The sequence below is a fragment of the Prosopis cineraria genome, unplaced genomic scaffold (assembly GCF_029017545.1).
Source record: "Prosopis cineraria cultivar Desert tree isolate PC_DT_omini unplaced genomic scaffold, ASM2901754v1 PC10, whole genome shotgun sequence".
Taxonomy (NCBI): Eukaryota; Viridiplantae; Streptophyta; class Magnoliopsida; order Fabales; family Fabaceae; genus Prosopis; species Prosopis cineraria.
Window position 1 is genome coordinate 35,881,431 of NW_026555341.1, and position 10,995 is coordinate 35,892,425.

At 32.6% G+C, this 10,995-nt stretch overlaps 2 protein-coding genes across 2 annotated transcripts; both read right to left on the reverse strand.

Annotated features, from left to right (window-relative positions):
• Positions 1-277: 277 nt before the first annotated feature.
• On the reverse strand, positions 278-1,189 carry LOC129284551 (PLAT domain-containing protein 3-like). Its single transcript, XM_054920064.1, has 2 exons — positions 1,004-1,189; positions 278-849 (listed from the first exon to the last, which is right to left on the reverse strand). Exons 1-2 carry the CDS (start codon positions 1,079-1,081, stop codon positions 445-447), a joined length of 483 nt encoding a protein of 160 aa, XP_054776039.1. The 5' UTR covers positions 1,082-1,189; the 3' UTR covers positions 278-444.
• A 4,488-nt stretch (positions 1,190-5,677) lies between these two features.
• LOC129321717 (PLAT domain-containing protein 3-like) lies at positions 5,678-6,470 on the reverse strand. Its single transcript, XM_054967605.1, has one exon. It carries the CDS (start codon positions 6,277-6,279, stop codon positions 5,866-5,868), a length of 414 nt encoding a protein of 137 aa, XP_054823580.1. The 5' UTR covers positions 6,280-6,470; the 3' UTR covers positions 5,678-5,865.
• Between the last annotated feature and the right edge of the window lie 4,525 nt (positions 6,471-10,995).

The following is a 10,995-nucleotide window of genomic DNA, read 5'->3' on the forward strand; positions in this document are numbered from 1 at the left end:
GAGCACATACATAAAGACGAAAGCTAACAACTGCGCAAATTTCATCGCAAGGTTTGCTCATAGCATCAACCCGAAGTCTGTTGTTTCGAAGTTTATCCTCAAGAATGTAGAAACTTCTTTGTTTGAACCTTGTTAGTCTTGTATAACGCTCCTTTTTCCCTCATCTTCAAAAATATTATTTCCCACGTACTGAATTCGGAAATTGATTGTAATCCAGAATGAAATTAAACCCGTAGCCGGCCATGCATCTAAATGGTGGAGGTCTCAATTAGATACGTTTACACCATGAAGCCGCATTATTATTGAAACGAAGGGACACACGAACGTACACTACGGAACACTCAACACACCAGCAAAAGCCAAATATTACATTTTAAGATTTTGTCACTTAAGCATGGTCACATAGTAAAGATTGTAGTGCGGCTCAAATTCAAGATTCGAGATCTAATGCTTCCCTTTGGAGTCCAGCTTGGCGCCAGAGCATAAGTTGACGTTGGCATAGAGATGATGTGGCCATTCATCAAGAGCTAGCCACTGGTTCACAGGGAATGCTACCTTGGGCCCAGCGGAGGTAACATCCACGTAATCCAAGTACCATCCCGGCTTGTTCCCTTCGCCGTTGGAGGTGACGGTGATGCCACAAACACGGAGGCAAGGGCCATTGCCACTGAAGACGTCGAGGTTGCCTCGCTCGAAATAGTCATGACCAGGTCCCATGACGCCCCAATTTTGGAGGTTGTTAATGGTAAAGCTACTTCCAAAAGAGGATAACTTTAGGCTGATGACGGAGTCCGTTCCTGCATTTTTGCGATCTCCTGTCTTCACTCTCACTACGTACCGGCACTGGTTCTGCATGCATGCAGTCCCGTTTTGATCAAAATTCAGAATCAAACACACACACACACACACCACACACACACCCACAACTAAGTAGGAGAAAAGCTTACGTGCGTGTAATGGGTGAAACTAATGATTGATCAAGAGAAGAGAACGAATTACTTACAGATGTAGCGATTGCAGCAAAACTGATGAGTAGTGAGAATAGAAAAAGAAAAGAAGACAACGTAGTTCTGAGAGCCATTTGTTTAGCTTGTGATGCTACTAAACAATGAGGGTGAGGAGAGCTGAAGCAACTTATGTCCCTTTATATAGAGCAACACACTTGGTGGAAACTTGAATTTCACCCTTCTATCCTATCAAGTTGCATGGGCGGAGTCCCTTGGGTCATAGATCAAATTCATTTTATATGTACAGAAAAAGTTTGTTTTCTTTAAATCAAATTCAATTTGAATTTGCCTTATATTAGGAATAGGAAGAAGAGAGTATGTGAGTTCTTCACTGATGATAATTATAATTTGAAACTGGATGCCCCCACGGTATTTTCTATGCGGAGTCATCAAGCACTAAAGTCCAAAACTTTTAATCAACTAGCTACAAGCTTTTATGGAAAGAGTGTCCTTTATTAATTTTGTCAATTAACTAATAATATCTATTTAGATAAAAGCTGACAATCAAATGGAAGGAAGTCAAGTCTTTTAATTTTAAGGTCAATACTATGGATGGACACCCGGTAATAATTATATAAAAGTGCCAACTGATTATGGATATGTACATGCAAAGAGAACCAAAACTGGGCCGTCAAAACCTTTCATGCGGATTACGTGGTAGTTCTGTTCATGTTTACACCTGTTCTTTTCATCTCTGTTACCTAATTACTTGGTAATGTTTAATTAACTTTTTTTTTAACTTTTATTGTTTATCTTATCAGACTTATTTGGCAACCTTACAGTCGTAGATAATTGGAAAATAATAATAATAATTGGTTCCTATGGTATCATAATGTTATACTTTTAGTCTTTGTAGGTTTTTTTAGCGTTTTTAGTTCCAATAATCCCTGTAATTTAACATTATTAGGGATTTGAGGAACAAATGTTACCCAATATTGCTGAAATTATAAGGATTAAAAATATTAAAAAAACAAAAAGACTAAGAACAAAATCTAATAAAATTATAGGGACTAAGAATTGTATTTTCCCTAAATAGTTTATACAATTAGAAGATCCCATCATATGTTTTATCCTTTTTCTTATATACAAATTTTTTTTATACTTAAATTCATTACTTGTTTTGGTAGCAATTATATATATATATATATATATAGAAAATTAATCATTTGGTCCCTATGATTTTGAAAATTTTTGACTTGTTATATATAACTCAATCTTTATAGTTTTAATTTGATTATAATTCAGTCTCTAAATTTTGTTTGTTGCCATTGAATTCTTATAGTTTCAACCACTTAAATATTAGTCCCTATATTTTAAAAATAAAATATTAAATATTAAAAAACATTTTAAAATTTTAAAATTTATAGTATTTAAATATTAAAATTATAATATTGGTAATAAAATTATAAAGATTAAAATTATGTTAAAATTTATTATTAATATTTGTAAATTATTAAACCCTTTTAATATTTATAAATATTAAATGTTCAAATATTTTTAATCTTTATAATATTATTTTTTAAAATATAGAGATCAATATTTAAGTTGTTGGAACTACAAGGATTAAATTGCAAAAAAAAGTTCAAAGACTGAGTTACAACTAAATTAAAACTATAAATACTGAGTTATGAATAGTCAATATTCAGGGATTAAGTTACAACTGAGTCAAAATTATAGGAATTAAATAATTAATTTTTCCACACATATATATATATATATCTTGTCCTAAATGTAGGAACTCATGGTTAACTAATTTTTACACACACACACATTAAGAAAATTAAATAAGTTAGTTATTTATGAGAAAATATGTGCTCGTTTTCATAAAATAGCTCTTTTTTAATTATGTACATTGGAGCATTATAACTATAGCAAGATTTTAAAAATCAGATCATATTAATTGGTTCAACTGAAATTGTCTCTTGGAGCAAGATGACTCATAAAATCAAGACAAGTAAACCAGTTAAAAACCAATAAAACCATGTCAAAAACTCATTAAACTAGTCAAAACCAAACAAGTTCCCATATAAAACAAAACTAATTTTTATTAAAAAAAATTCAATCACCAAATTTCAAAATTCAAAGATTTTAAAGAACAAATTATTTGAATTATAATTATTCAAACCTTTGGGCTATGTGTAGCAATTGTCACAAATTGATTCTCAACAATTTGCTCTTGAAAGGCGCACCTCACCAACTTTTTATGGATAACAATGCCACTCCTCCTTTCTCTTCTCAGCGATGCGGGACATCTGTGCAAGGGCTGAGTCGATATTTCGGATCGAGTTCGATGGATAAGTTTAAATCCACCCAAAAATATTTAATGTAAGAATTCGTAAAATAATAGTTTGTTGATGTTTGAGGCTAAACAAGCTAGCTAGAATATGTTCAAAAAAATTCAGATAATTCTTTATGTTTTAAGTTATTTTATACTAAAATACTGAGTGCATTACTATAGCTATTTTTTAAGAAATAAAAAATATTTATATTATCATATTTTTATTATTTTAAATCTATAAGATAGCTCAACAAATATTTAAAATATATTTTAATATTGAATTTTAGATTTTAAGACCATCATTTAAAATTTTTTTGAGTCCCATGCATAGTTTAAGTATCAAAAAATATATTTTTTAAAAACAAAATAATTAATTTTAAAGAATTTATTTAAGGAGAAATAATTTTAAAAATAAAATTCAAGTATTCAAGCTTCCCAAACTCAAAAGAATTCAAGTCAAGCTTGGTTATTTGTGCTTTTCATAGGGTCGAGTAATTCCTGACTCTATATGGGTGAACACAAAATAACTTCTCTATTCTTTCTCCTTTTTGTGATTTTTGTTGATATATTTTTATATTTTGAGGTTTTTTTGAAATATTTTTAAAATGAAGAGATGTCTTTATGAAAAGTCATGTCATTTTTAATTAAGAAATTATATCCTTATAAATTGAAGAATTCTTACGAAGGATTATATAAAGAGTTATATAGTCATCAATGTTTTGTTGCACTACTTATGAAGAGTTATAAAACTAAAAAGTGTCATTTAGTGAAATGAGTTGATCAAACTCTACACATCTTTTCATCATGAAAAATTATTATAAATAACTATTGGTTAATATTAATTATTAAACTATGTTGGTTCATAAATAACATATAAGGGTTTCATGAATTGACATAAGATTGTCCATAATCCAATATATGTTTATAACGTTTAAGTAGAGTTTTTTATTTAAAAGGTATAATTTTATTATCTATAAATACCTCTCACCATTACACATTTTGATGATCTATCAACATCTATCTATTAAAATTCATTGTCTTTATCTTTTGAGTGCATTGGAGATAAAGTCAAATTTTTAATTTGTAAAAATCATTGTCGTCTTGGTTTAAGTCTTGAAAGTATAATCCATACTCAAGGATCTTCATTATATATTGAAAAAAATTTACCATAAATCCAATTTGCACAATAGAAGATTGAAGCAGCTAGATGGGTGTAACATCTGAAATTTTAATTTAGGACTTTAATTGAAGGATTATGTTTAATTGACATTAATTATATTGATGATAATTATTTACTTGGGCATGTGATTATGACTTAAATTGGGCCTAGGGATATTAGACTTAGGCCCAAAAGCATGGGTTAGAGATAGATGATTGCCTTTGTATCATGCATCGTGACAGGCATATGTTGAAATCTAAAATAGAGATCAGACGCCAATATGATGACAATATGTCCTACTTGGATTATCTGTTCATCTTAGACCAGACAAATAATCATTCAAAAACCTCAAACTATTCCTTCCACCTGCCCCATTTGCATAGCGGTAGCTCGTTGATTATTGAAGAAACAATAAAGGCCTAAAAGTAGTGCGAAAAGTCACAGCAACACAGCAAAGGATTCGCATTTCAACCACGTTGACTGGGGTTTAGACTTAACGTAGATGGCTCAATCAATAATACTGGTCATCCTTCTTGCAGTGGGCGATAATGAAAGGCAGATGGAAGCATGAGGGCTTATAGCTTAGTCAACATCATTGATTTTTTGAAAGGTTAATCCGTATACAGATTTTATGAGACCATCCATGAAATCATGAACATCTATGATAGTAACCACTTGATTTTTAAAACTGTACAAGATATACAAAATCTTTTGATGAGAGATTGAGGGGTTACGTATAAATGAGCACGTGTATAAGTTAATAACTGCAAATTTCATCGCAAAGTTCGCTCATTGCATCGATTCAATTCAACAGTTTAGAAGTTTCCTTAAGCATATAGGAACGTAACTTTTTGTTGGTCCTCTTTAAGGCTCCTTTATCCCCTCTTGGTTTACCAAAAAACAAAAAGAAAAAGGATTCACATCTCTTTTGAGAACTTTAAAGGATAATAGAATGAGCGAAATCAACAGTTCAAAAGATTTAGGATTAAAAGACACTTTGTCCCTTAACTTTTTTTTTTTCTAAAAGCATTGTCCTTCCTAAATTATTTATTAGAGTAATATTGCTAGTCAAATATCAAAATAGTTATGATGTTGTTTTTTGACTAACAGAAATATCAATGTTAACGTACGGTTTGCTTTAGTGCAAAAGAAAGGTCAGAAATTGTAATGAATTATTTTAATGGTTCGTTTCCACTGTGCCCCCGCGGTACTACCATATCATGAATTCGGAAATTGATTGTAAATTGTAATGCCAGTAGTTCTTATCCATAAAGAAAATACACACGGACGATTGATGATACACACGTACATTACGAAACACACAACACGCCAACAAAAGCCAAATACATATTATTAAGAGCTTGTGAAACAAGCATGGTCAAACAGTAGAGAGATTGCGTCTCAACCCCAAGAATCCAGATCTAATGCCCTCCTTTGTTGTCTAGCTTGTTGGCGCCAGCGCATAAGTTGACGCTGGCATAGAGATGATGTGGCCATTCATTTATAGCTAGCCACTGGTTCACCGAGAATGCTGACTTGGGCCCAGTGGAAGTGACATCCACGTAATCCAAGTACCATCCCGGCTTGGTCCCTTGGCCATTGGAGGCGACGGCGATGGCGCAAACACGGAGGCAAGGGCCATTGCCACTGAAGAGGTCGAGGTTACCTCGCTCGAAGTAGTCATGACTTGGTCCCATGATGCCCCAATTTTGGAGGTTGTTGATGGTAAAGCTATTTCCAAGAGAGGATAACTTGAGGCTGATGACAGAATTCGTTCCTGCATGTTCGCGATCTCCTGTCTTGACTCTCACTACGTACCGGCACTGGTTCAGCATGCATGCAGTCGCATTTCGATCAAATATTCAATCAAACACACACACACAAACACAACTAAGAGAAGCTTACTATGATGGGTAAAACCAATGAAGGATCCAGAGATCGAAGAGAGTAAATTACTTACAGATGTAGCGATTGCAGCAAAGCTGATGAGTAGTGAGAGTAGGAAAAGAAGAGAAGACAATGCAACTCTGAGAACCATTTGTTTAGTTTGTGATAGATGCTACTGATGATGAGTGTGAGGAGTGCTGAAACAACATATATGTACGCGTTTATATAGAGAGACACATGCGGTGAGAGCTTCAGTTTTTCACTCTTCTGTCCCCAACGTGATTGCTCACGGAGCCCCTAATGGCCCAATCCAATTCATTTTATCATCACGTGGGAATCATAACTTTTTGGAGCTTTCAGGTATTGATAATTAAGTAGATGTAAACATCAGAGGTCGAAATAGATTTTTTTAATTAATATGGGAAAATTGTATTGAAGGACTAATTAACACGTTAATTGCAAAAAAGAATCAAAGCATCCTTATGAATTCTTTCCAAAGTTCCTAACGTCACATCTTAAAATAAGATTGAAGGAGTAAAGATAAAAATAACCATACTCAGTCATTTTCCATTATCATGCTTGTTAGAACATCCTTATGTGTTTGTTAAAACGTTATGCTTACTTGTCATTTTCTACATACATGCTGGTTGAAACAATATTCTCACTTATCATTTCTCACTGGCATGTTTGTTATTCGAACATTATACTTGTGATTTTCTACACTCATGCTTGTTAAGGCATTACGGTTGCTTATTATTTTCCATCTAAATGCTTGTTAAAACAATGCACTCGTTTATCATTTTTCATATGCATCTTTGTCAAAACAGTATATCTACCAGTTGAAATTTAGAAGGGTTATTTTCTTCTTTTTCTCTTTCAATCTTATTCTCAAGTGTGGCGTCAGGCTTGGACTTCAGAGAGAAATCAGAATGCTTTGATCTCTTTTGGTAATTAATGTGTTCTAGCTATCCTTCAATATGCTTTTCCCTTTTAATATAATTGTCCTTTATTATCCATAAGATTCGAACTATTGGCCTTTATGAGAATCCAGTTCCTTATTCTCGATCGTCCACTAGTATTCCTTCTACTCAAGAGAGTATTTGAGGAAGGGCAATTTTGAAAGATTGTATTATGTTTAAAAAAAAAAGGTTTTTAATTAAGATTTATAAAGACAATATGTCCAACTTGGATTACCTGTTTACCTTAGACCATACGAGTAATCCAAAAACCTCAAACCATATAAAAATACTTAAGAATGGAGGATGCCACCTACGCCGTATAGTGACAAAAAGTCCTAAACGCGAGCAGTTCATCTCATGACCAAGAACTTCACTAAGTGACCAAAAAAAACAGAGAGTCATCCTTGTATGCCTGTGCATGTATCTATGATAATTTTCTATTCAAGAGAAGATTTTTTTAAACAAAAAAATTAGTTTTGGTTTCGTTTCATAATTAACAATAAAAAATATATACAATAAAGATATAGAGAAAGAATGTGTGTTCTACGTTCTAAAGACTATTGTGGAAATACACATTAGCAATTAAAATACTAAGAAATACGATAGATTATGAAATTACACAGGAACAGAGATATAAAACAGTGGCAGCTCGTTGGTTATTGAAGAGCCAAGGCCTACAAATAGTACGAAAAGTCACAGCAGCATATAGCGAAGGATTCGCATCTCAACCGAAGACCTTGACTAGGTTTAGACTTAACATAGGTGGCTAAATCAAGAATGCTGGTCATGCTTCTTGCAGTGGCTGATGCAAATGGGGGGAAGGAGTCTCTTCATTTTTCATTACTCTCCTCTTCCTTCCTTTCCCTTCATCACCCTTGAATTAAAATTCTCAACCATTCTAATTAAAGGAATGATCTAATATTGATTTAAATAAAAAAAAATCAAAAAATTCACTTTATATTAGAACCATTGAGAATTTTAATATATCCAAGGATGATGAAAAGGAAAATGCTCAGAAAGAGGCCCCTCTCCCATAGAGATGTGGCTTTGTAAAGAAACTTGGCTGCATTCCAATCATGAAGGTGGAAGTGGAACTAATTAATGGCCATCCACGAATGCTTACAATTTTGTTCTCATCATGGATTTAGGAAGGTTAATTAATCGGTATAGAATATGGAGGGTAGGCTAGCTAGTAGCTATCCATGGAATCATGAACATCTATGACAGTAACCGCTCAAGTTTCAACATGTACACTGTACAAGATATAAAAAGCTTTTGAAGAGGATTTGAAAGGTTACGTGTGAGCACATGTACAAAGAAGTCAATACATGTACAGATTTATCACAAAGTTTTTTGCTTATTGCATTGACTCGTCAGTTTCGAAGCAGTCTCCTCGAGATTGTAGAAACTTTGTTTGGAAATTATCGGTCCTTTTTAAGGCTCTTTTGCTCTCCTCTTTATTCCCCCCCCCCCAAAAAAAAAACAAAAGATTTGCGTCTCTTTTGAGAACTTCAAATTAAAGGACAATAGAATGACTAAAACCAAATGTTTTAAAAGATTTATGATTAAAAATGATACTTTTCCCCTTAACTATTTTTTCAAACAGCACTATACATCCTAAATTATTTATTAGAGTGATATTGCCTGTCAAGTGTTAAAATCGTTATGATATTATGAATGTACAAACACAATTATCAGATCTCAAAATGCGAGAATAATATCAAAATGTAAAATGCTCTCATTTACTAACCACTTTCTTAACCATAATTATACTACCATTATAATAAAAACCCAAGCAATCATCGTTAAAAGTTTACTAGGGTATAGAAGAGATTAACCTTAATTAGTTAAAAATATCAAGGGAAATGACTAAGTGTAAATCCTTTCCAAAATGGGGATCCCATTATTAATTATAATTCATAACTAAATATGAGTAATACCCATTTGGGAAGCATGGAAATTATTTGGGGTTAAAAACAAGTCGAAACAAGGTCAAAAGAGTTAAAACTACAAGTCAGGTACAATCTACTACAACCAACATCACATGCATTGCAAGCATGTTATACAGATATCTAATTGAGATGATCCAAGTGTTCACAAATAGATAATTTTATAATTTAACTAATAATTTTGGTTTCACACGAATCCAATATCATATGAACAATTTGGACACCTGAAGTCATTTATCATGTTTTCACACTTATAATTCTCAATCAAGTATCCAAACCTCTTATCATAAGCTATTAGTCTACATTGAGCCTTGAACCACACTAAATACTCATCCAAGCAACATTCCAGACATTCACGTACTTCATATTTATCATACAATCACACTACTTGACCATCCAACAATCACAATTCGAAGGGATGGAAACATAAAAATTTTCATAATCAATGGCGTAAGCAAATATAAGTATTTCAACAAGTTTAATTTATCCAAAGATGCTTGCATAAACATTTAATTTGGCTCCCACAAAATATTCAAAACAAGGCATACAACTGTAGAATAGCCAAATGCACCCAAAAATGACAAATAAATATTCATGGCAACATGCAAGTATGAAAAAGACCCTGGTTGGCAAATATAGTATCCATTATACAATTTAAATCTAGAGACATTACAAAAATACTAATTGTCTCTAGGTTTTGAAGCTTCCCTCTTGCCCTTAGTCAGATCTTCTCTTTAAAAAATGTTAATCCATGAGAGTACGATAATCATCTCTGTAATTAGTGAACAGAAACTTAAGCACATTCAAGTAATATAACATATGAGCATGCAATGTAGGTATCATTAAAACATCATTCTCAAATACTCAAACATGCATTCGAAGCAAATTATGTCACTCATGATTAATGCACCACCTTATTTCCTTCTATGTTATCTCTAATTGGATCCATGGGCTACTAGCATATAAATAGGACTTATCTATATGAATAGATTAGCCTAAATTCTTAGATATTGAGGGTTACCTAGCTAAAAGTTTTCATACTCACTTTTAGACCATTAATTCCCTCTTTCACAAATCTTAACGGTGTCATATGACTAATCACACCATTTCCCATATGAATCTAATAATACAAGGTAATGCTTGATCCATGCCACTTATTGAGAAACAATGACAATACATGTAGTATACATTTGCACCAACCATTAGAGCCACTTGTAGTGAAGGCTCACCACATAGATTTAGTTCAAATCTCCCCATAATGAAGGAACCCTTACCTAACATGTGATCATGCCAAGATGCATTACATACACATAATATACAATATCATATTCTCATTTTTTTGACTTTGCAATTATTCAACCAAACATGCTTGAGGTTCACTTTGATATACATTAAACAATTTCAACCATAATGCTATAGCATATTCACCCACTTTACATTATTTTCTAAAACATAAACACCATATATTTTATACAAAAATACACATTAATCATTTCACAATCTCACAAACATAATAAGCATATACAAGAATTTAAGTTCCCGATTACCTCCACTTTGGTTCTACCAACCAATTAAGTTACCGATGATAATGGAATGAGCCTCCTCCTTTCTCAAAACTCCAATGAACAATTAATTTACATTTCAATACCATCAACATCATCAATAATTCATTTCTATGAATATTTGTCCAATTAAATTACTAACCCAATACTCCCAACTTGGTCATCTCTCATAATTAAGTCTCTAACATCCAATA

Excerpts from the sequence above, each read along its gene's own strand:
- LOC129321717 (XM_054967605.1), bottom strand. The coding sequence starts at position 6,279 with ATGCTGAACCAGTGCCGGTACGTAGTGAGAGTCAAGACAGGAGATCGC.
- LOC129284551 (XM_054920064.1), bottom strand. The coding sequence starts at position 1,081 with ATGGCTCTCAGAACTACGTTGTCTTCTTTTCTTTTTCTATTCTCACTA. Across the intron at positions 850-1,003 it reads TTGCTGCAATCGCTACATCT|AACCAGTGCCGGTACGTAGT; the intron begins GTAAGTAATTCG and ends GCATGCATGCAG.